Source organism: Lacerta agilis, chromosome 1 (genome assembly GCF_009819535.1).
Source record: "Lacerta agilis isolate rLacAgi1 chromosome 1, rLacAgi1.pri, whole genome shotgun sequence".
NCBI classification, from domain to species: Eukaryota; Metazoa; Chordata; class Lepidosauria; order Squamata; family Lacertidae; genus Lacerta; species Lacerta agilis.
In genome coordinates, this window is record NC_046312.1 from 116000855 (window position 1) to 116025728 (window position 24874).

Here is a 24874-nt window from a genome sequence, read left to right on the forward strand (position 1 = left end):
CGTGGGCCAGATGCAGGCCAATTGCCTTCTCATTCTGGGCCGCGGATGGTCTGGGAATGCATCTCTGGGTTATTTGTGGGGCCTGCCTGGTGTTTTTACATGAGTAGAATGTGTGCTTTTATTTAAAATGCATCTCTGGGTTATTTGTGGGCCATAGGAATTAGTTCTCCCCCCCAAAAAAAAAATATATTCCAGCCCCCCACGAGGTCTGAGGGATAGTGGACCAGCCCACTGCTGAAAAAGTTTGCTGACCCCTGAAGTAGATAAACAGGTACCGCTGCGGCAGTAAGGTAAAGGCGTTTCTGTACACTTTGGCACTCATTACGGTGTCCTGTTGCACCAGAAGCGGTTTAGTCATGCTGGCCACATGACCCGGAAAACTGTCTGTGGACAAACACCGGCTGCCTCGGCCTGAAAGTGAGATGAGCGCCGCAATCCCAGTCCCCTTGACTGGACTTAACTGTCCAATCAGGATGCCCATCAGACATCCCTCAATGCAGAGCATCTGGGCAAACAATGACAATTAATACAAAGGAGGTTCATAGATATAGGAGAGGAATCCCTTCAGGAACTTCTCCAGATTGCTATCTGCCTATCTTTTCTCAGGCAAGGGGGATTAAGGAGGCAGAGGAAATATTTACCATATTTTTCGCACCATAGGGCGCACTGGACCATAGGGCGCACCTTGTTTTTAGAGGAAACAAGAATTTTTTTCTGGTTTTCCTCCTCTAAAAGCTGTTTTTTTGAGGATCAGCTAAAAGTTTTGCAGCTTTTTTTCAAAGAGAAAAGCCCTGTTTTTTGAGGATCAGCTAAAAGTTTTGCAGCTTTTTTGCAAAGGGAAAATCCCTGGTTTTTTTGAGGGTCAGCTAAAGGTTTTGCAGCTTTTTTTGCAAAGGGGGAAAAGCAAAGCTCCTTTTGCAAAGGGGGAAAACCAAAGAGGAAAAGCCCCATTTTTATGGGGTTCAACCCACATTTCTGCAGCTTCTAAAGGAAAGGGAGCCTTTTCTACAGTTTCCAGACAGATAATCTAATCAGCAAGTCACATGTCGCTGGGGAAACAAACAACCTCCCTCTGCAGCACATTCAACAATGGAGGGCGGGGCTGAAAGGGAGCTGGTACTCTTATCTCTCTCCTGATCTCTTGCTGATCAGCTGTTGAGCGGGGTCCTTTCAACACCCCCTTTTCTCTTTGTAAAATAAAAAGCATGATCCTCTTTTGGCCCCTGGGCAATTCAGCTCCAGGGACCAGCATTCCCTCCATAAGATGCACAGATATTTCCCCATACTTTTTAGGAAGAAAAAAGTGCATCTTATGAAGCGAAAAATAAGGTAGTCTTTAGAAAGCCCAGATGGCTTTTGGATTGCTGCTCTCCAGTTCTATTTTAGACTATTTATATACTTATGTATGTGTATTTACCTTGTGCAATTATCGTTTATTCTATATTTGAGACCTTATAATTCCTATAACATCCTGAACCTAAACGTTCGCTTCTCCTACGACCTTATCATGTAAGGAGTTTACACTGAAAGTAGCATGCTACAGCAGAGCAAAAAAAAATTCTGAAAAGGGAGCATTCAAGGATAGGATAACCTTTCCAGAACTTATCAGCAGCTTGGCAATGACTCGCAAGTCGTTTTCTGTGGCAGCACAACTTTGGAACGCCTTACCTGCAAAACCTGACATTTTCATAGTTTTTAGTAGGTGGAAATGTTATTTTAGAAGGGTTTCGGGGTGCTGACTGAGGCCAGTTACAGGTTATTTGTATTAGAGTTGATTCAATGGGATTACTGCCATTGTATTTTTGTTCTTTCACTGTCAAGAGTGCAAAAATCTCGAGTATCTCTGTAATATCAGATCTGTTTATACAAATGTAGGTTGCTTCTGTTTATTTCCACTGCAGCAAGATTTTACATTAAAGCAAAAGACATCAAACTGTAATGTAGTTACTTAATAAAATATTTAATTAAGTATTCTTTATATAAGCATGAATCCTTAAATACAAAACTACAAACAGGATAAATTAAATTTATATCTTTCTTATTTTTAAAGAATATACATACTCCAAAAATCGCAGCAGGCACATTGTATGCAGACAAAATAACAACTGGGCAAGAAATGGATCTTCAAGGAAATCCACTGATCACTGTACCTCAATATTTGAATTTTAGCAGATTGCTAAGTAAACTTGTCAAAGGGATGTTTGCCACCAAATTACTAGAATCTGGAAGCCTACCAGGTTATGCTCTTTACTCTTCGTGTATGCTTTCAAAAACTGGAAGGAAAACCAATTTATCTAAATATTTTTTTCCACATATTAAGCAAAACATTTTAACACAATCACCTTTCACAATAGGGTAAAAGTTTGGTCAACACAATACTGTTTATCAATATATGCCACTTTTCAAACCCTTCATTTCAGACACACCATTCTAATGCTAATAAAATGCCATAGGAAGATGGACCACAAACTCCTGGGTAAATATCCTCAGAGGTATTACAAAGAGGTACAAAACATGGTGTCTCAGTAACAGGAACTTTCATTAAGATGCATCAGCATCAGATTGATACATTCTCCTTTCCAACATTATCATACACAGGACACTTGTTTTAGCAAAACTGACTTGTTTAAAGGCTGCAATCCTATGCACACATACATGGAAGTAAATCCTATTGAAATTACCGAGAATTACTTCCAAGCAAACATGGAAGGCTGCATTAATATGAAGCACCTTTTTTACCTGTTACAAGGAGTACAGGTATCATTCCATCATCTCTTTTAACTTATTTACAAGGCATATGCAATTAAAGCAGACACTGCATGGGCACGTGAAGTCAGACAACAGGAAACCTTCAAGCGTTGCTCACATTTATTCCTTGTTAATGCTGCCTACACACGGTATCAGCTTTCACTTTGTGATTAGTGGTCGATACTGAATTACGCTGGCTGTTTGCTAAATAATGTAAAAGAGCCACGTTGGGATGAGATGTGCGTGCGACAAAATTAGCCCCCGTTTCTAGGCTGATTTTGTGACTAAGGGAAGCAACTCTCCCTCAAGAAAGAGCTTCAGAAGGTTATACAGAAATGGCTTGTTACTCACATAGTGTGGAAGTTTTACGTTTCTTGCAAATAGCAGCTGAATTGTAATGGTTGCAAGGCGCTCCGGGTGAGGGATGTTCACAAGACCAAAAGCCAAAGCCACAACTCACATGATATTAACAATCTTTTAAAAGTTAGCTCATAGGGATACCTATCATCTTAAATGGATAGCTGTTTCTGAACGTGGCACTGAGGCACCACAGTGCAACGCTAGCTATAGCTCTTGCTAAATTTCTCCTCTCCATCAGATAATTAGAGGGGAAAAAGTTTCTACATCTCATGAAACATACCCTACCGACAGCTTATCTCATTGTAACATAGCTATTACATGGCAAGTACATTTAACGACGACTTCCAGTGCAATCCTATACATGTCTACTCAGAAGTAAGCCCTCTAGGGTTCAACGGGACTTGCTGGTAAGTGTCTATAGAAATGCAACCTTCGGCATCTGCTGCTTTTGATGAATTTCCCTCCTTTCTCAGGAACCCCACCCCACCGAGTTTGCACAAGGGAAGACAGTGAATCAAAGTAGCATAAACAAAGTTATTTTTTTCTAACATTCATAAAGAAACGATTCTGCTGTAAGATTCAGAAAGCACCACCCAGTATTAATTAGTTCTATCCTTTTGTAAGTACTTCTAAGTAGGCCAGTATCTCAAATCCAGATGACCAGACGACAACCGATGCCTCCATGGGAACAAGATTCTGAGACAACTGAGAAATCAAGCTCTCCAACATATACCCTTGTCTTGGCATAACAACATCGCTTTTTTTCAAACACATTACTGGGCACAGGTCATTCCCACCATCGCCTATATATATAACTTGTGAGTATTTCACCTTGGGCTTTAAATGTTCTAGGAAGTCTTCCAAGACTTTTCTCTTGCAGAGGTTTACAGGACACTTTGCGCAATCATGAGCGTGACAATTCTGCACAGTGAGAGAGCCACCGTCATTGAAACTGGCGGGATTTGTAAACACTTCATCAAATACTTGAGATACATCAGCAGCTTTTAAAATCCAATCAATAAATATTGCATTGGAATCCGATATAATTATGCAGTCAAAAATGTCTTTGTGCTTGCCAATAAAATCTAGCAGCTCTTTCATTCCTGCAGTAAAAGGGATTGCTGTCATAGCTCTTTTCATCTCATCTTCTCTTATGCCAATGTCCCACAGGTATCTGAAGACTCTGCCCATATATTCTGTCCAGTATCCTTTTCGATAGGAATTTTTAATTTCATCAGGAAGCTTGGAAGCTGGTGCACATTTCACAATCCAAGTATCACTGTTTTCATCTACAACTGTATGGTCAAAATCAAAAACCAGAAGGACCTTCATTGTTGTTGGATAAATATAAACCTGGAAATGAGAAAGAATTATTTGCTTAAGTATGCTATTACTGTATTATATTAATATATTATAGTTTGACCATGATCTTAGAAATGCAATTATGCCGGGGGGAAATATTGTCTCTTATTCAGAAATCAGGTTGTGTATGGCAGTATTTAAGCGTGCTTTTGAAATTATTACAATCTACAATATCCTATGATATGAAACCCATTTGGAATATGCAATTATTTACCATACCCTATAGCAGGTGTGGGGAATTTTTGACCCTTCAGCTGATGTTGGATTCCAGTTCCTTTCAGGAATTGTAGTCTGGCAAATCTGGAGGCCATAGGTTCCCTATTCTTGCCTTATAGGTTTCAGATACAAGTCTGATAGCAAACTATAGTTTGGTGCAGTTGAATGAAACAGAAAACTGCAGTTTATAACAAACCAGATTCTCAGATTTTAAGCTCCTCCCCTCTTGTGTGAGGGGAGATGACAAAGGAGGATAGAGCTCAAGCATCACTGCAGATTATGCTCGTAACAGACAGTTTGGGCCAGTGCTCAACATCAGAACACTATTTACCTTGTCCTGAGGGGAAGGAAGAAAAAATAGGAGACAGAAACAGCCTGGTAAGCTGCTCCACTATTCAGCTTCCGCCCAGCAGTTCCCAAGCAAGCTGCCGTCTGAAGCTTTCCATCGCTGCCGCCACAGATCTAGTTAGGAAGAGAGGAAAGAAGAGCCAAGGAAATTCAGGTGAGAGCATACATGTGTACATTTAAGCCTATGAAGGCAGATACTGCTTTCTCAGCTCCCCACCAGCTGAATCGTATTCATAATCTTTACAACATACATTGCCTTGCATGCCTTTTTTTTTTTTTTTTTAAGGGAAGGAGCAATTCAGTGAGGCTGTTGACAAAGTCCCCCATGTTATTCTTGCAAAGAAGCTGGCAAAGTATGAGCAAGGTGAGGAAACTGTTAGGTGGATTTGTAGCTGGTTACCCGACTGGATCTGAAAGTGTGCTCACTAATGGTTCCTCATCATCCTGGAAAAAAGTGGCAAGTGGGGTGCTGCAGGGTTCTCTCCTGGGCCTGTTCAACATCTTTATAAACAACTTGGATGAGGGTATTGAGGGGATGGTCATAAAAGTTTGCAGCTGACACCAAACTGGGAGTGGTAGCCAATACCGCTGAAGGCAGAGTTGGGATTCAAGAGGACCTTAACAGATTGGACAACTGGGCCAAAACTAACAAAATGAATGTCAATAGGTTCTGCACTTAGGCAGGAATAATCCACTGCACAAATATAAGTTGGGGGACACCTGGCTTGCCAGTTGTGCATGTGAAAAGGATCTAGGGGTCTTAGTGGACCACAAGGTGAACATGAGTCAACAGTGTGATGCAGCAGCAAAAAAAAGCTAATGATATTCTAGGCTGCACCTGCCTAAGTATAGTGTTCCAATCAAGGGAAGTCATAGTCCCGCTATATTCTGCCTTGGTCAGACCACACCTGGAATACTGTGTCCAGTTTTGGGCACCACAATTTAAGAAGAACGTTGACTATCTGGAACGTGTGCACAGGAAGGCAGCAAAGATGATCAGGGGTCTGGAAACTAAGCCTTGTGAGAAACAGTTGAGGGAGCTGGGTATGTGCAAGTTGGATAAGAAGAGAGGAGATAGGGCAGCCATCTCTAATTATCTGTCACATGGAAGAGGGAACAAGATGGTTTTCTCCCGCTCCAGTGGGGAGGACCCCCGAACCAATGGCTTCAAATTACAAAGGAAGGAGAACTGCCTCATAGGGTGATATACACATTTAATAAGTAAGTAAATAAACAAAAACAAAAGGACATCAAGAACTTTCTGACGGTAAGAGCTGTTCCGACAGTGGAACAGACTCTCCTTCCTTGGATGTTTTTAAAGCAGACGTTGGATGCTTGACTGGAGATTCCTGCACTGCACGGGGTTGGGCTAGATGACCCTCGGGGTCCCTTCCACCTCTCTATAATAATTGGGCAAATATTTAATCGCAGCCATTAAGAGTCCCACACACGGCAAAGTGAAAAAGCCTGCGGGGAGACCCTGTCCCCGTTCCTTCCCCTCAACACCCCACCCCACCCCACATCCACCCAACCCGGACCGTCGCCCTACGGCTTGGGGCCGCCTGCGGGCCGGAGCCCGGCGGAAGCGCGGAGGACAAGGCAGAGGGACCGGCTGAGCGGCGGCCGCGCACGCGCGCGGAGGAGGAGAAGGGGGGGGAGGTAAATAGCCGCAATAGCAAACAACAACAACAACAACCGCTGCCGCCGCTGCTTCAGCAGCAGCAGCTGCAGCGGCTCGACTCGCCCGGCCGCACTGACCTGCAACGTCTCCTTCGAAGCCGGGTCACGTGAGCGGCGCGCGGACAACTCTCGCGCCGCCGCCTCAGAACGTCGCGTCACTTCCCTCCCTTCCGACGCCGCCGTCCCGCCGTTGCCTGGCAACCGCCGCACGCGCGCTAAGGCCCCGAGTCGCGTCGTCGTCGGCGTCGTCGTCGTCGCGCGTCGGCGGCGGGTCGCCTCCCGCCATGAAGGCCGCCGCCGCCCGCCAGGCCGCGCTCGCCAGGAAGCGCCGAGAGCAGGAGCGCCAAGCCACGCGTGCGTGTGAAGGGAAGGAGGCGCTGCCTGCTTGGGTGTCCGAGGAGGAGGAGGAGGAGGAGGGTGGCGGTCCCGGTTGATGATGCGCCTGTTGATGATGCTGCCAGTTGAGCTTCCTCATGAGGGTTGACGCCTTCGCCCTGGCAAAATGCGGGGCGGTTGGGTGGGGGGCGATTTTTCTCTGTTGTCTTTCTATCTTTTCTCTTAACTGCTGGGTTGTTGGTCAGTCAAAAGAGATTCAGTGAAATCGGAGTCGATGGGTTTGTCAGCGACACGGCATACAAGGAGCTTTGTACAGTGCAGTGTTGAAAACATTTTTTAATTGAAGAAATATTATTATTATTATTTATGTATTTTGTGTTTTTATCGTGTATTTTTATGCTGTGAACTGCCCCGAGATCTCCGGGCGGAGGGGCGGGATACAAAGCGAATGAATGAATGGGGCTGCCCCTGAAGACGGAGATTTCAGCTTTGCTGATTGAATTTAAAAGCTGTAGTTAGCAGGAAAATGACACTTCGGGTGCTGCCACTAACCCAGATGGGGCCTCCCCTATCCTCAGAGGAACTGTGGCTTATATTCTAAGCATTTCATTTTTGCCCTGCTTCCCGGCTATCGACATTTTCATTTATGTGGCCTTAACTGTGGTAGGCTTAAGGTGGGGTGTCTTGGAAAATATTAAATACCTTATTTCCTAAACAGTCTTCTACCCCCTCATAACAGAATCCTAGATAGGGACTTTTTGCCACTTCTGTTTTCAGGTCTTAACTTCCTTCACATAGCCAATCGCCCCTGGGAAATGTCCTCGATGTTGTGGTTATTCCACTATGAGGAATCCATACGTTGACTAAGGCTGAAATCTTATATTGCTGGGGTCACCGGTGTGACGCCTGTAGGCATAGTGACACCATTTGGACTTAATTCCTTGGTGGCTGTGAAGCCTGTATGCACCCACAAACCCTGTAATGAGGAGGAGAGGGTAGCTATCTTCGAACCCCCTGGTTGGAAAGTAGCAGGAATGATTGAGCTGGAGAAGGGAAGATAAAAGCTATCAGAGAGGGTGGTGCCCATGGCACCCTCCCAAAATAAAAAATGTACCCAATGGCCCCAATATTTTGACAAATCCTGTCCATTGTCATTTATCTGGGAATAAGTCCCCCTGAACTCTGAAGTGTTTGCATCTCTGCAGACCTATAAGGCTTTAATCCTATGAACGTTTTACTTGGGAGCATTCTCGCTGAAACCAGAGAATGAACATGTTTTTAGGGTTGCAGTGTGAAGATATCTCCATCATACAGCGTGTCCAGGGCTGCTATCTCAACCTGGTATGAAAGCATGATTGTTTTGCCCAGAAGGTGAAAGAGTCATAAACGGCATTTGACAGAAAACTTTTTTTTTTCATATCTAGCAAACGAAGATGATCTTGTGGAGGGAATATTTCTTCCGGTGGGAGTAGATCTCCGCCAAATAACTATACTCCCCAAAAAAGAATGGGAGAGGATTCACGATAGCCTCACTGCCCCAGCAAGAGAAGCAGCCCGGCTTCGCGCTGAAAGGAAGGAGCGGAAAGATCTGCACTTAAAGTCTCAAGCACTTGTGAAAAACTGGCATAATACTATTGCGGTAAGTGACACACATACAGTTCAATGTCTGTGGAATGTTTATGACAGTCCTGGTTGTATTCCTATCCTTTTTCTTACTACAGTACTGGGTTGGTCAGTCAAAAGAGTTTCAGTAAAATCAGAATATATGTGTTTATCAGCAATAGATTATTGCAACATGATATACATGGGGCTGCCTCTGAAGACGGTTCGGAAATTTCAGCTGGTGCAGAATTCGGCAGCCAGGTTGCTCACCGGGGGAGGATGGATTGAGCATATAACAACAATCCTGGCCCCTACTGTACTGGCTGCCAATCAGTTTCCTGACCCAATTCAATTTGCTGTAAAGCCTTAAATGGTTTAGGACCACAATGCCTCAAGGGGCACCTCTCTCCATATGAACCTACTTGGACCCTGAGATCAGCTTCTGATGCCCTTCTTCATATGCCTTCTCCATGAGAGGTCTGGAGCGAGGCAACACAAGAATGTTCCTTTTCTGCAGTGGTTCCCCATTTGTAGAATGCTCTCCCCATTTCATTATTTATCTTTAGGTGCCAGCCAAAAATGTTTCTTTATAACCAGGCCTTTGACTGATTAAACATTCTATGGCCTTTTAAATATGTTAGTTGCGCAGGGGGGGTATTGGTTTGATTTTATTTTTTATTTAGTTATCTTCTGTTCTCATTTTGTATTTTTATGTTGTAAACCTCCCTGTGATCCTCAGGTGATTTAATTAATAATAATGATGATAATGATAATTTTATAGTGTGAACTGGGAAGTCCTGGGTTCAGAACTCGTTTCAACCATGAATTTTTCAGGTCAACTCATATTGCAGTAGATAAAAAATAACACTGATTTACCATGCAGACTGTTGAGCACTATTTACATGTATAGGTCCCACTCCTCAACCAGAAAAGCTTCCAGAGGAGCTTACAAATTGATAAAAATAACACAGACCCTGCCCTCAGTTTGCAGACTAAAAACAAATAAATGACAAAATAGGAAAATGGGATATTGTGGGGGATCAAAGAAAAGTCACACACTCAGGCGCCATGATCTTAAAGGTACAAGGTTTTTTAAATCAACAGATTGGATGGAAATAGGCTGATCATTGTTTGTTTGTTGGTTGGTGGCTCCTAAGAAATAGCCTGGCAACCCAACCTACCTGGAAGTGACTGCAGTGCAGCAGAAGTTGTTGACCTTACTAGGTGGGGCCTTCATCTCCTGGGGCCTAAATGAAATCTGCCAACACTTTGTGGCATCATAGCAGGTAGGCTCATGGCTCATAGACACCCAGTAGATACCGTCATCCTCAGATCAGATGGTCCTGCTCCTTCTCACAGGACAAGCCTCTGTGAAGGGGAGGGGAGGAGTCAGGCCAGCTGGCGAAAACAGCAGTGGCTGATGATGGCAGATCCTTGCTCTCTGCTGCTCATTCTGCTGAGTATTAGTGTCATTGATGCTAGTTTAAACAACAACATTCTGATCCTCAACATTGACATTGTATCTGCAACATTGGGTGCCTTGCTTGGTGTCATAATGTGCAGCATGCGTGTGCCAGAGCAGTGGGTTATATGTAAAAAAAAAAAAATGTTAGTAGTTTATAAATGAACAAATGCCTGTTTACTACTCTAGACCAAATGTCTTAGTTGAGTACTTTATTACAATGCATCATGCAAGGAAGTTGGGTGCATAGGGTGTTAGGGGAGGGGTAGTACCTCTGGTGGGGTATGCGCCATACTCCTTCTGGGGTAGTTTCTCCACCCTGCCCTCAGCTTTCACCTGTGACAGCAGCCATTCTCTGGGAGCGGCTTCAACTAGCTGGATAAACCAGGTGTGGGTAGCTGATGGGTCTCAAGCCCTAGGTGAGGTAGGGTTTGCAAAGACAGGCTCTGGCGGATTGAATGGATGAGACTAATAGTGGGTCCAATTGTCAAGAAGGCAGTTTCTATATGTGCTATAGAGGGATGTGATGACAGATGGGGCTTGTTAACCTGGGAAGGTAGCCCATCTAGGAGAAGGGAAAAACTGATCCTAAACCTCTACTGCCTTGTGGGATATCTTCAACAGAAGAAAAGGCTAAGAAGTAAACCGTGCACAAAGCTGGAGTGGAGTCCCTAAGACGGTGCCTTGTATGATTCTTTCCGGCAACTCTGCAGCCAAGCTGGTGCCAAATGTATCACTGCTTTTCTTTGGACCAGATCAGCTAGGCTGAGAGGGGGTGGGTCTTGTTGTCTGGGCAGCACAGGACCTCTATACATACTGCCCAGGCTTGTGCCCTGAGGAGGTCACTTTGGTGCTGCTAACACATAGGTTTGACTTCATCACCAGAGGTGTACTCCATTTTTTCTCGAGACAGACAGATTGCAACAATATTGAATGAATGAATGAATGAATGAATAAAATATTGCATTGCAGGGTATGGCACATGCGAAAGTTGTAGCCAAGAAAGAGCGTCTGGAGAGGGAAGAGGAAGAAAAAAGAAAGGTTGACCTGGAAGAAGCAAAGTATGAAGCACAGAAGCGAAAAGAGGCGGTGGAAGAATCCAAACTCTATCAGTACTATCAGAATGAGAGAGTGAAAGACTTCCATGTAACATTTATAATTATTATTATTATTTCACTTTAATGTGGGGCATATGTTCAACATAGAAGCTGTATTAAATGAGCGAAATAGGCACAATCAAAATGGCTGTTAATAAGCTTTGCTTGGGATCAGCAGAAGCTGAGAGTAGCTGGAAAAACATTGTCTAATTATACAATAAGCAGTGGGGGACTAGCATTCCCATCAGTAAAAAACTGCTATCAGGTAGCCCTCTTTACAAATTTGAAAAATTGGTTTCATTGACACAGATCATTAATATTGGAAGAGGTAATAGCTCTGTGTGAGGCCATGAGAACCAGCTTATGCCTTTCTTTGCAAAGCAGGCCAGTCACATCTCAAACTGTCCAGGAATCGCTGCCACCCCCCACCTCGTCTTAATGTGTATAGGCCCCAGACAGGAGCGGATTCCAAGGCTATTGAAGAAACACTGGTACGGGGACTCTGAGATAGCATCCTGTTTACTTGACCTTCCCCAGTTGAAAGAAACTTACTTTCCTCCATCAACTTGTTTGATGAAGCAAGCAGAGGCAGCACCCAGCTCTCTACCTCTACCCAGAAATCAGAGCAACCTGCTTTCACCTGTCAGCTCCAATCCCTATACCTTTGTGGCATGAACCAAGTGACTTAGGCTCATGGTTCCCCCCCCCCACCTTGTGAGTTGGCAAACTTCTCTAATTATATAACATTTAAACTTACATTTCAATGGTACTTTACACTATCAAGATTGAACCATATATCTAGGACAGTGATGGCGAACCCGTGGCACGCGTGCCACAGCTGGCACGCAGAGCTCTCTCTGCTGGCACGCCAGGGGCGGGGAAATGGCGCCGCCGCACTGCTCTGCTCATGCGTCCTGCCAGCGCAGGCGCAGCAGCAGACAGCAGCAATTTCCCTCCTTGGCGCCTGTCCCAGTGGTGTTTGGCTGCTGCTGCTGGGGAGGATTCGACGCGAGGCGACGAGGTAACAGCAGCGGGGGCTGGGCCAGGGGCGGCGGGTGAGGGGGAAGCCCTCCTTTTGAGCGCTGCGAGCGGGGGGGGGGGAGCCGCGCGGCCCCTCCAGCGATGCCATCCCTAAGTAAAACGGCAGTGCTATGCATGTTCGGGTGGAAGGAAGGATGGAAGGAGGCAAATGTGGAGCTCTTTACTCAAACATGTGCACACAGGGTTGGTGCATTGGAGGAGTAGGCGGCCACCTCCGCTTCCATCCGAGCGGTGTTTGGGATGGCGCGAAGAAAAGTCTCGCTAAGACCCAAGCCGCCAAGGGGCGCGCGTTCCCGCGCAGGGGTAGGCGGAGCTGTGCAGGAGCTGAGCGGCGTTTGCTTCCCGCCTCGCACTGCCGCGTGGGCTTTTCTTCCCAACCGCCTTCACAGTCCGGGAGGCGCAGTTGCTGTGGTGGCGGCTCTTGCACGTCTTTAGCTACCTCCTCCGACTGCCCGAGCGCTCTCCGGTAAGGAGGAAGTCAAACTTCTCGAAGAAAGGGCAGGAGCTGCATTTGGGAAGGTTTGGGATGCAACCGCTATGGTTCCTCCCTTTGCCCAGTTTTTGCAAAACAAAAACAAAACCCCCACACATAAATAATAATAAAAAAACAACAGGTACTACCGGCGGGCGCTACCGATCAGCTGTTCGCCGGATTCTATAACAACAAAAGGTTCTGCGGGGAGCGCAGACTGGCCGGTGTAACAGGGCTCGGGGCGCCCGCAGGAACAGCCTCCCCGCCATCTACCTCACTCCGCCGCCATGGGCGTACCGAGGGGGGGGGCAGCTGCCCCCCCTAGAAGCCAGCTGCCCCCCCCAGCAAAAATGATTGGCGTCATGCTGAGGAAGAAGCGGGGCGGGAGAGAGGAGCGGAGAAGAAGTGGAGGCGGAGGAGGTTGCTGTCCCCGCCGCCCAAGTTCCTCCCTTTGCCCCCCCCTTGCCCAAGGCAGCTCCTGTCCCAGAGGCGAAGGAGAAGCGCCTGTCGCGCGCTCACAGCAGCGGGCTGCGGTGGAGACGCCGCTGCTCACTGTGCTGCTGCCTGTCAGGCTTCGCTCTTCCCTCCCTGCCTCCCTCCCTCCATCCGCACCCGGCCGTCTCTCTCTCTCTCTCTCTCTCTCTCTCTCTCTCTCTCTGTTGCCCCTCCCTCGGGCACCTTCGCCCCTTCTCGCCCTTTTTCTCTCCCCTCGCTCCTCATATTCCCTTCCTTTTGCGCTGCTGGTCTCCTTCAGCCTCCTCCTGATTCTCATTCGCTTTCTGTCCCTTTCCCTTCCTCCTTTCCTGCTCCTCTTTGCGTCCTTTCCATTTCTTCCACTCCAGCCCCAGATATATTTCCTTCAGCCTTCTCCACTCCACTTTTTTCTTTTCTTTTCTCCCCTCCGCATTGCATATTCTCCTGATGGGATGTGGGTTTGCATTGTAAAAACATCTCTTCTTGCTGGGGGCAAAAAGGATATTTATGAAGGACACAGCAGGCATGGAGAGGCAATTTAACCATTTCCTCCCATGCTGCAGCCCTAAGGACTGTTGCTCTTCTGAGGTAAATTCCTAATTTGCTTTGGAGAGAGCCTCCCGTGTTAACATTTGGATTTCCTACCAATGCAAATAGCAATTTCAAAGGACCACAACAGGTGATTATTATCAACTGCCCCAATTGATGCTATTTGCATTTAAAACAATAACAGCAAGCCAGCACACTGGATGCAAAGACACATTTAACATCACATCTTGCTTGCCCCTAGAAATGCTTGTAAGGAAAAAGAAAAAGAAAACCTTTTGGAGCAGCACTATAATCTCTATCTGTTACTGCTATTCAGAGACTGTGCATAAGATGAGTTATTTCCACTATGCTAACACATATATCTGCCTGACCTGCAGCTTAATTTTAGCACATATTCTGTTAAAGTGATCCATTTATTTATTTGATATAAAAATTCTGTCAATGTTCTAACTAAAAACCTCGATATTCAGGTTTAATTGCAGTGTTGGCACTTTGAAATAAAAAAGTTGGTTTTCCGCTGCAGTTTGGGCACTCGGGCTCAAAAAGGTTCGCCATCACTGATCTAGGACAACAAGCAATATATGCTGGCTATGTAAAGCAACAAATGCAGATATGTATAATATTTTTTGGACTTGTCCCCAAACAAAGATTCTTTGGATTGAAATATATAAAAGAAACTGATGTTAAAGCAGGGTATACATTTCTAATGAACCCACATACCCAATATTGTTTAGGTATGTGAAAGTTCGCGTTTTAACAGACAATAGAGAAATGGTCAAAAATTTATTGATTGTTGCTTGTATAACGACTAGCACCTAAGTGGAAAGAAGAAAAAATTATCAGCAGAGAACTGGGTAATCAAAATCTGGGAGGTTGTAAATATGATAAAATCGACAAACATGGTCATTAGTATAATACTTACATCACTGACAAAATCGAAAATTCTTTCTAGTAGCACCTTAGAGACCAACTGAGTTTGTTCCTGGTATGAGCTTTCGTGTGCATGCACACTTCTTCAGATACCTACTTACATCACTGGTGCATCATTTATTGTTTTAAAATATTGTTTGTTTAATTAAAGCAATAAAAATAATCCCTATCAAACATTGCAATTTTATTTTGCAGAGAGCCCTCTTACTTACCGAATGCTTAAAAGAAAGAGATGCTCAGATTGAATTTAAAAAGGTAAAAGAAAACCTGTACCGCTGCAGAGATGCAGAAGTAGAATGTGAACGTCAAAAAGCCATACTAAAAGAGGAGGAAAAGATTAGAGAGAACCGTAGGAAGAGAGTGCAACTCAGCAAGGATCAACTGGAACAGTAAATATAATTAGCAGAGCTCTTTTTTCAAGCCCGCAGAATAAAGTAAATGTGTCATTTGTGGCGTAAGCACATTTGCCCCATAAAGCAGCAACAAAGAAATTGATCTGTTTTAACATTTATTGGGGGATGGGGCAGGAAACCCTACTTGTTCACTGTTATTCTTCCAATAGTGTTTGGGGAAGGTCCGTAGCTTATGTTTTGCGTACAGAAGCTCCCAGGTTCAATCCCTGGCATCTCCAGAGACAACCCTGCCTGAAATCCTGGAGAGAGCAGCGGCCACCACTCCACGTAGACCAGGATTCCCCAAACTTTGGTTCCCAGCAGCTTTTGGACTACGATTCCCATCAACCCTGACCACTGGTCTTGCTAGCTAGGGATGATGGGAGTTGTAGTCCCCCCAAACAGCTGGAGACCCAAGTTTGGGAAACCCTGGTGTACACAGTCCTAAGTTAGATGGACCAATGGTATGACTCAATATAGCACAGCTTCCTATGTTCCTAAAGGAAGATAGCTCTTGTCCCTGCGGTACTTGATTTTGACAACTACTGCTGCATTAGTGCCTGGGGAGATAAATATGAAAGAGAGACGGTGATTTAAGAAACCAAAACATACCATATTGGACCACGTTCTGAATTAGCAGCTGTAACTCCTTACTCCTTCTCACTGCTGGAAGGAAGGTGTACTCCAAGTACCATTCGCCCTGGGACTCCGGAAGTGAGGGGAAGGCCTCTGCCGCTAGTCAACAGAATAAGGACCTTCACGGGGATGCTGCATCTCCTCTCTTTTAGGAAGAATACAAGTGGCAAGTTGAAGGCCAGCCTGGCCTCAACCATTGGCCAGACAGTGGTGATGGTGATGGTGATGATTTATTTATACCCCGCCCATCCGGCTCCCAACAGATTAAAAACATAATAAAACATCAAATATTAAAAACCTCCCTAAACAAGGCTGCCTTCAGATATCTTCTAAAAGTCAGATAGTTGTTTATTTCCTTGACATCTGATGGGAGGGCGTTCCACAGGGCGGGCGCCACCACCGAGAAGGCCCTCTGCCTGGTTCCTCCCCCCCCCCTTAAATGAAAGAACACTCAGCTCCAACTGCCAATTGATCTGAGAGCTCAGAATTAAACAGCTAAGGACCGCAATACCTCAAGGACCGGCTCTCTCCATTTGAACCTACCGGACCCTGAGATCATCTTCTGAGGCCCTCCTTCGTGTGCCTCCTCGAGAGGTCTGGAGGGTGGCAACACGAGAACAGGCCTTCTCTGTGGTGGCTCCCTGTCGGTGGAATGCTCTCCCCAGGGAATTTCACCTGGCACCTTCATTATATACCTTTGGGCGCCAGGCAAAAATGTTCCTTTTTAACCAGGGCTTTGGTTAATCCGATTGACATCCTATACCCTTTAAAAAAGTTTTTTGTTGTGGGGAGGGGGGCTGTTGGGCTGTTTTTGTTGTGGGGAGGGGGGCTGTTATTTTATTAGGTATTTTGTGGTTTTATATCTTGATTTTATTCTGTGAACCGCCCTGAGACCCCCGGTTGTAGGCCAGTATATAAATTCAATAAATAATAATATAATAATAATTGAGAGGAAGGCTACCCTAGCCTCTGCTTATCAGCCAGAGGAGCAAGGGCACCAGTAATATTTTTTATTTTTCGAACTGTTGTTTTAAAAATCATTTTGGAGATAATTTGATTGAAAAGTGGGGTACACCTTTTGAGAGAGAGAGAGAAAAGAAGTCCTGCGAATAACCGCGATCCATCTGTACCAGTCTTCTTGAGCATCCAGAACTTCTGCCAATTGTAGAGGAACTTTAGACATGGCTTATTGACCAATCTTTTCTATGTTTTAGGATAAAAGAGCATGAACGTCTAGCAGAACTGAGCAGGCTGGAAGACAAAAGGGAAAGGGCAGAGATTCAGGAGCAGGTCCGGCTAAATCAACAGGAAGTGCTGCAGAAAGAGCAGGAGGAGCGTGAAGACAAAATCAGGCGTAGACGGGCGCATCAGGTATGAAATGGGAGGTAGTAGCCAAATGTATGGAACTTAGGATCTGAAAAAAACACATTTCAGTTTCCACTCCATTTGGACTTCGAGTAGGCGCTTAACTTGGGACAAATTACCAGTCAAATTACTCACAGGCCTGCTTATAACAAACGGAGGGGAAGTTGGTTTCTGGTGCTTAGGCCAAGAGCTTGTGTCATTGCTTTTCAGAAATGACTTTTTAGGGGAGCCTTTAGTGCAAAGGTCAGGAGAGAGAGGCTACCTCCATGCACAATTTTGTTTGGATAGGTGGTTGTTAGGGATGTGATAATTCAGCAGTTGTGAGGCTCACACAGATGATGGTGCTCTCTACTATTCCAAATGGCAGATTGGAAATTGGCAATACAGTCGTACCTTGGAAATCAAACAGAATTCATTCCAGAAGTCCGTTCGACGTCTGAAGCGTCGGAAACCAAAGCGCGGCTTCTGATTGGCTACAGGAAGCTCCTGCAGCCAGTCGGAAGCTGTGGAAGCCCTGTCGGACATTCAGTTTCCAAAAGTAATTTGCAGCGTTTAGGAGCCAAAACGTTCAAGAACTAAGCTGTTCAGAAACCAAGGTACGACTGTATTAGTGAAAGTGGTGCAGTCTAAAACTGCTATAGTGTCAAACCAGCTGTTGACAAAGCTGCCTTCTGGGCAAAATCTAAAGGGCATTTCCCATTCATGTTTCATCACCTGTTGATATCTTGGTGGAACCTGCATATGAAACAATACCAATAGTCTCCATACTTGACAGAAATTACTTCTAGTTAGGTACACAAAGGGTGGGGATTTGTAAGCAGCACAAAAATTGGAGTTCAGTCATATTTTTGCAGTGAGTTGTCTGTATCAGGACCAATACAAGCCACAAGGTGCACTTTGTGGGAATGTTTAGGAGTGTGGATGAGTATATATTATTTTATATATATCATCCCAGTTTGTGTGAGCAAGCTCCAAACTTAGCAGAGTTACATTCCCTTTTAAAACACAGCAGAAAACGGTTGCATAGGCTTGCTAAAGCCTCTGTAAGAAATATATATTCCTGGTATATTCCCCTTCTTCCCTCTTAAAAGTAAAGACACAACAAAGTACTGATTATAAGATATAAAAGAGTTTACTTACATTCATCCATGAGTTACAATACAGGCTCAAAGAGGCAGATAAGCTTAGATAAATATATTTACATGTGGTGAAGCTGATTCCATAGGGGAACAGGCTTCACCTCTGCTTCTCTCAGCTTCAAGCTGAGAGAGAGCATCCTGCTTGTTCAAAAGATGAGGCAAAATGGAGAGTGATCTTTGGGATCTTGTTCCCAGGTAAGACCACACCTACTTCTGGTTCCTGTAACTCAGTCCAGGTAAACAGGAAGTTAAGCCTGGAGGACTGAGTTACCTTCATGTCCACTCTAGCAGTGTTGTGTTTGGCTGCTCTGTGTTTACATCCCACACACTTTTTCAAGGACGGTGTCAGGAGCTCAATAACAGCTACACAGCTCCAACATTGGTACCCATGTTTACACGAGATGACATTTAATATGCTGTCTTATATTTGCACTGTCACCACTGCTTCTTGCTCCTTTAACGTAGAAAACAGGAACAAATCCCTATAAACCTCCTTCTTCCAGCTCTGTACTTTGCATAAATATATAACGTTCTTTTCGTGATCTTTTCTGTCATCTTCCATAGCTTGGGCCTAATTGGTACGAACGCAGTGAAGCCTTGTGTAGAGATTCTGCCCCACCCCTCTGCGAACACGCACCTGGAAAGAGTTAAATTTTTTTTTTATAAGAAATTTATTGGTATTTAAAAAGAATACAGAAAAAGAAAAAGGAAAACTACATAGACAATACAGACTACAAAATACAAAACAAAAAAAGACTTATACAATACATAAGACACACCTAAAACAACAAAACACCTATTTAATTATCTTAATCTTATTTATAATCTTACTTGGGGGACTTCCTCACGTCCTCTCTTCTGCGTTCATTTCAAATATACTGTAGTAACTTTATAACCCGGAAAGAGTTAGGTTTGGGCAGAAGTGTCATTCCAGCCCCAGTTTGCCCAGTGAAGGCACAGGTCATTGGAGAGCTACTGCTGGTGCTGCTCCCACTAATGGTAGCTGGCCCAAGCCCTTGATACAGGGTGTTTGGTGTCTTGTGTGAAGCAGGGCCAGCCAAGGATCAGCAAAAAACAAAAATCCACAGGAGGCAGCAGGGCTTCTGAAGTGGAGGTGGCTCTACTGCTCCAATTATCCTCCAGCCAGTCGACTCTATAGAGTGCTCTGCGCGACACTTATTTTGGTCAACAAAACACACATTCTGAGTTTTTCCGTTGTTTTTTTTTTTTTAAGGCGCATGTTGCTGACCAGGTGACTCTCAAGGCTATCGAGAAGCAAAAAGAAGAGGAAGAAGATGATAAAGTCCGAGCACATTATAAAGCAAAGCAAGCTATGGCTAAGCTGACAAAAGCAAAAGAAGATGAAATGCACAGGTAGGCAGCATGTGAGCGGGAAATGGAAACAAATTACCCAAATAAAACAAGGTACAGTGGACGCTCGGGTTGTGAACGGGAGGCACGTTCGCAACCCGCAGCGTTCGCAACGCACAGTGCCGCGTCTGCGCACGCGCGGGTCGCAATTCGGCACTTCTGCACATGCGCAAAGCACCAAATACCCGGAAGTAACCCGTTCCAGTACTTCCGGGTTCAGCACGGTGCACAACCTGAAAACACGCAACCTGAAGCGGCCGCAACCCGAGGTATGACTGCACAGCTTTCTAGCACTGTGAGTTATTACGGTAGAGACCCCATCTTGCACACAGAGATATTATGAAAGGAAAGTAATACTGCGGCAATTCTTGCTTCTGTGCCAGCGTTTCCGCTGGCTTGATGAACGATCCCCCCTCCTCCCCATCATATTCTTCTGGGCGTTCTTGGTCCCAGCAAAGCCAATTTCAGGGGGGGAGTCCTGTTGCACTAATGGAGGTTCTTGGTTGGCCTCTGCTAGCAGGACATGTTTGTTGAATCCTGCCCTGTGGGACCAAGGACTCTCGATACATTTTTACTCTGCTGCAAACTCTTTTTATTTTATTTGACTGATAACATTTGCGTCCTGCCTTTCTTCCGTCACGGAACCCAAGGCAGCATACATGGAGCTGCCAAGCAATCTCCCAACCTTGAGATCACTGATTTGAGATAATGTTTTAAAACTGTTTTTTAGACTGCCGTGTCTGCTGCCCTGGGTGGAAGGGCAGGATACCAACCAACCAAACAAACAAACAAATGTGCCCACAGACCTGCCTAGGGACCAATATAAGAGATGAACATTATACAGAGTATAATAAGGCACGGATGGGGAATAGGATGCAGCCAGTGGGCCAGATAGTTACCTCGGTGATGTATTGTGGGCCATTCTGACAGGTGTCAATCACCCGACGTCACAAGTGACTCGTAAGCAAACTAGAATTCCTTTGCAGGTGCCACTTGAACTGCAACCACAGAGAAATATTCTATCACCAGCTTCAATTCAAGCCGGCCCGTCAAACAGATACTTGCACTTACAGCAAACTGTGTTTGGGGCTTGCTGCAAGTGCAGATTCCAGCTAGCTTGCGAAGCCCACTTCAGGCAAGCACCAACTCCATAGTACATCTGACCCCAGTGGGCTGACTGTAAGCACTAGTCAGCTGATTGATGCTGACCGCAAGCCGACTTTGGGTAGAAACCAACAGGTCGGGAACACTCTAGTGCAGATTTATTTATTTATTTACAGGCAACTCCCGATTTGCATTCTGGGTCATCACACACAATGGCAGAGTGCACATAAGCCCTCCTCCTTTTCCGGCCACATGCAGGTCGCTGTGATGTGCATGTGCACAGCCGTGCACCAGTTGGACGCATGTAAATCAGCTGTTGCTTCTATTAACTTTCCATTCTGTCCTTCACCTGAGGATCACAGGGCAGTTTACAAGCGTTAGGCTTGCTGTCACCACCAATCAGCTGAAGATCGCTGATAGCAAACCTCCCTCACCGAGGAACAACTGGGAGCGTTTTAAGGCTTCTGATTGCTCCTTGGCAGCCAGCTCTCTACCTGTCTGGCACCTAATGTCACATATGGGTAGAGATACAGAGCATCAGTCCTTCCTCTGATTGGCATAGAGGAGTGTGGTTTCATCCAATTTGGTAGTTTAATCAAGGCATGCCCCAGGCCTCCACTCACAGCACGCAGTTGATGAATCTTGGCATTTATGGCTGAACCATTGCAGGTTAATGGAGGAGCACAGAGACAACATTACTAGCCGCCTCCTGGCTCATATGAAAAAGGAGGCTGATGATGAAGATGAGCGTATCGCTAGGGACATTGCAGAGACAGACGCGCAGCTGGCGAGAGAGCGCAAAGAAAAAGAAGAAAAGAACAATGCTGAACTGAAATCCATCAAAGAGCACAGAATGAATGTGGTAAGAAAAAAATTAAACACGCTTTTCTGTTTTACCACTTCTTATTTATCAGTTGGGATGGAATCCAGCATTGGGTTAGCAGAATTCTGCTCGTATAACTGGATTTCACTTTTACCTTTTCCCCCGTGCACCCCATAATAGGCTTCGGAGGATCCCCCAGCCGTGTAGAGCAGATTTTGAGGGTATGGGGGAGATCACAAGGGAGGGAGAGAAAGGTGAAGTTGCGCTGAGAGAGCAGAAGTTCAGTTTGCGAGTGGACAGTGTTGGATTCAACCTTTAGTCTAAAAAAATAGACTTCTTTTACAATGGCACTGTGTTCCTGAGCAGCTTTCATGAAAGGAAGTTCCATTAAAATTAGTGGGACTGGCTTACACATAAAAGTATTTAAAAATTGGATGCCCAGAATATCAAAATTGCATATATGTAACTCTTAATGTTAGTAGCAGGTTAGAGAGTCATCAGATCTTAGGCTTTACTACCACAGGATAAGAACTGGATTGTGTTGTTATAGATTAAAAGGAAAGAAGAGAAAGAAAAACAGGACAGACTAGAGGCTCAAGAAATGCTTCGTGGACAAATAGAAGCAGATCGGATTTACCAAGAACTGGAGAAAGACAAGAAACATAGAAATCATTGTGCAAACTTAAAATTGCAAGAGACCCATGTCATGCAAATAGTAAGTATGGGCATTAAGTTTACAAAGTAAACAAAGGGCGGAAATGGAATATGACTTGTACATTTCTGTCCAGTGCTTGAGAGGGCAGTCTTGAGTGAGAAAACTGCCCTCTGCACCTGCAAATGGATGAATTCTCAGAGACAGGCTTCTTCTGTCTCCAGATGACAAACGCCTTAGAGAAAGGAACCTGGCATCCTGTCAGAAATCAAAGAAAACCGGGAGCATCATCACTGTAGTGTAGTAGACAGGCTTGGATCCTGAATATCATGAGCAGAAAACTCACAGAAGTATCCTTCCTTCCTTCCTTTCTTTTTCCATCTCTGTCTCTCCCTCTGCATGCCAGTCCTCTCCAGAAGGTTATAGGGGGTCCTGCACAGTCTTAAGTTTCCGGGACATTGCCAGAAGAAGGGGGGAATTTCCCAAAATCAGATGAGGGGAATCTTCCATGTTTTGGAAGTTAGGTGGTATTTTAAATATTTAAATAGGCAAAAACTGACAGGTTCCCTGCTCCCAAGTGGCAAACAACAGTGGCAATGAATGAAAGAGACCAAGGAGGGAAGAAAATAGGCAAATGCCATTACAGATACTTAAAGCTTTGTTTCACTTGATTAAGCTGGGATTCTCAGAATGCCGAATTTTACATTCAGTAGTTAATGCTGTGCTTGTGTCCCACTCACAATGTTTATTGACTTCATAGAACAAGGATTACACCCACACGATATCATTTATCCTAGCTAGTGCTTTTGTCGTGTGCTTCTTCTTCTTCTGGGAATCAGGACATCTACAACTTTATAGTTTCAGTTTTAATATATTATAAAATTATTGTTGGATATACTTAGATTTCCCTCCTCCCTTCCAATGCAGGTTGAAAAAAGGTTAAAAGAAGATCGTGAGAAACAAGCAGAGACGGACTATGTCAGACAAAAAGAACGCATTTTATTATACAAGGAGCAGGAATTCCAGAAGTATGCAAAGAAAATCATTGATGAGCAATCCAAGACTACTCGGAATCTTTACCCTCTTTTGAAAGCACTCAATGAAGGTGACTCAGGTATAAACAGACCAGTTTATAGAGAAAATGAACAGCCATGTGAGAAGCAGCCTACTAAGCTGCCGTTTATAGGTGACACAGCTCAAGAAATGAAATGGTTAAATGAATATGAATATGGGCACACTAAGGGTCGGCTAGGTTTTTCATGGTAAGGAAAACCCTTCCGAATGCTACAGTGAAAGTCTAATGCATTTTTAAATAACCCCAAATTGTAGTGGAAAATTAGCAAGTTTAAGATGCCTTAATAAAGGTTGCAATCATCCAAATATATTTACATATAACTTTGAAAATCCATGGCTCTAATGATGTGTAGCATTTAGAAGTTCCAAAAAAAAAAGCCATTCACGCCTTTCTATTGAATTTTATTTCAGGAATTTCTACTCTTTTATTCCTTAAGTTTCTGCCACCTGTACGAACACCAAAAATAACACACACTTCGGGAACAAACTATTTGCTGTACCTCTTCCGTTTAAACTTCTTAGGCTAAAAGCACTAACTAGCCACTTAGTTCTAAACACAGGATTCCTGATCAAGTATTTGCCTCTTGATGGCCAAAATGTCACCCATGGCTATTTTTCTTTCATTAGCCAGCAAGCCACTCCCTGGTCCTGATCAAGACTGTGGCATTGTGGGGAGGTATATGCAATTTAACCCTCGCTATGCTCTCAGTCTGGATTGGACTCCCCCTCTCCTGCTTTTTGCACTTGAAGCGAATGGACATTCCCCTGGCGGCCCTGTGCACACAGCAGGCAAAGTGGGCAGTGATTTGGATTGGGACCATGATGGAAGAGGGGCAAAAAGAGCTAGAGCCCACCTACCCTCTGTTGCACTGGCTATTTGTGAAAGAAAGAAGCGTCATGCATTGAGGGACTGTAGGGAGCCATATGCAAGGAAGTAACTGTAGTCGGGAACAGCGGTGCTTATCCTTTCCCTCACCCCCTTGACTGGGAAACCTCATCTTGGGCCAGACAGAATATAAAGTCGTTTGGGCTGCAGAATAAATGCAACAGGAAGACAGCATCTCTCCTGCTGCCTTCTGTTGTTCCCTTTCAACTGCCCCCTTGCTGCTTTGCGTGTCAGATTGGGAAGTGCCATCAACTTGAAAGATTAAAAGGATGTTGAGCAGTGGCTAGTTTTCTACACAAAGTAGGAATAGTTTGACCCTTAGTATGAGCAAGTCATGGACTACGTACCTGTAGATCTTCTGTCACCCCTTCTTGATCAACCATCATCTAGCCTTTAAGCAATATTTTAATCAACAGATAACTAAGACCCCCGTATAAGTGCCTCTTTGTTGAACAGTGAAAAGAAACAATAGTTTATCTTAAGTGTGAGATGGCTTACAATCTAATAAAGGATTATTTCCAGCAATGCACTGTTTACTTGTAATAAAAACTTTGTTATGAATGACAACATTTTGCAGTTTTGTAGTAGACATAGCGCCCAGGGAAGAATAGTTCAGTGTTGAGTTTTATAAAGCAAGACTGTTTATAGAAATGCATTGGAAACTTCTTTACCAAAAATGAATAGCAGTGGTTTATTAAATAAAATAAAAACAAACTGCAGTATTTATTTATTACATTTCTGTCCTGCTTTTCCTC

The 24874-nt window shown here is 44.6% G+C and overlaps 2 protein-coding genes across 2 annotated transcripts; one reads left to right on the forward strand and one right to left on the reverse strand.

Moving 5' to 3' along the window:
• Positions 1 to 3554: 3554 nt before the first annotated feature.
• On the reverse strand, positions 3555 to 5072 carry LOC117057629 (pyridoxal phosphate phosphatase PHOSPHO2-like). The gene is made up of 2 exons (XM_033168473.1): positions 5018 to 5072; positions 3555 to 4461 (listed from the first exon to the last, which is right to left on the reverse strand). Exon 2 carries the CDS (start codon positions 4438 to 4440, stop codon positions 3718 to 3720), a length of 723 nt encoding a protein of 240 aa, XP_033024364.1. The 5' UTR covers positions 4441 to 4461; positions 5018 to 5072; the 3' UTR covers positions 3555 to 3717.
• Positions 5073 to 6991: 1919 nt separating this feature from the next.
• CCDC173 (coiled-coil domain containing 173) lies at positions 6992 to 23563 on the forward strand. Its single transcript, XM_033168484.1, has 9 exons — positions 6992 to 7068; positions 8475 to 8689; positions 11087 to 11260; positions 14873 to 15066; positions 16920 to 17076; positions 19444 to 19583; positions 21354 to 21546; positions 22058 to 22222; positions 23087 to 23563. The coding sequence occupies exons 1-9, from the start codon at positions 6999 to 7001 to the stop codon at positions 23423 to 23425; spliced, it is 1647 nt and encodes a 548-aa protein (XP_033024375.1). The 5' UTR covers positions 6992 to 6998; the 3' UTR covers positions 23426 to 23563.
• The last annotated feature ends 1311 nt before the right edge of the window (positions 23564 to 24874 follow it).

Coding starts and splice junctions, on each gene's coding strand:
- LOC117057629 (XM_033168473.1), bottom strand. CDS start 4,440: ATGAAGGTCCTTCTGGTTTTTGATTTTGACCATACAGTTGTAGATGAA.
- CCDC173 (XM_033168484.1), top strand. CDS start 6,999: ATGAAGGCCGCCGCCGCCCGCCAGGCCGCGCTCGCCAGGAAGCGCCGA. Junction 7,069..8,474: donor GCAGGAGCGCCAAGCCACGC/GTGCGTGTGAAG, acceptor TTTCATATCTAG/CAAACGAAGATGATCTTGTG. Junction 22,223..23,086: donor AGACCCATGTCATGCAAATA/GTAAGTATGGGC, acceptor CTTCCAATGCAG/GTTGAAAAAAGGTTAAAAGA.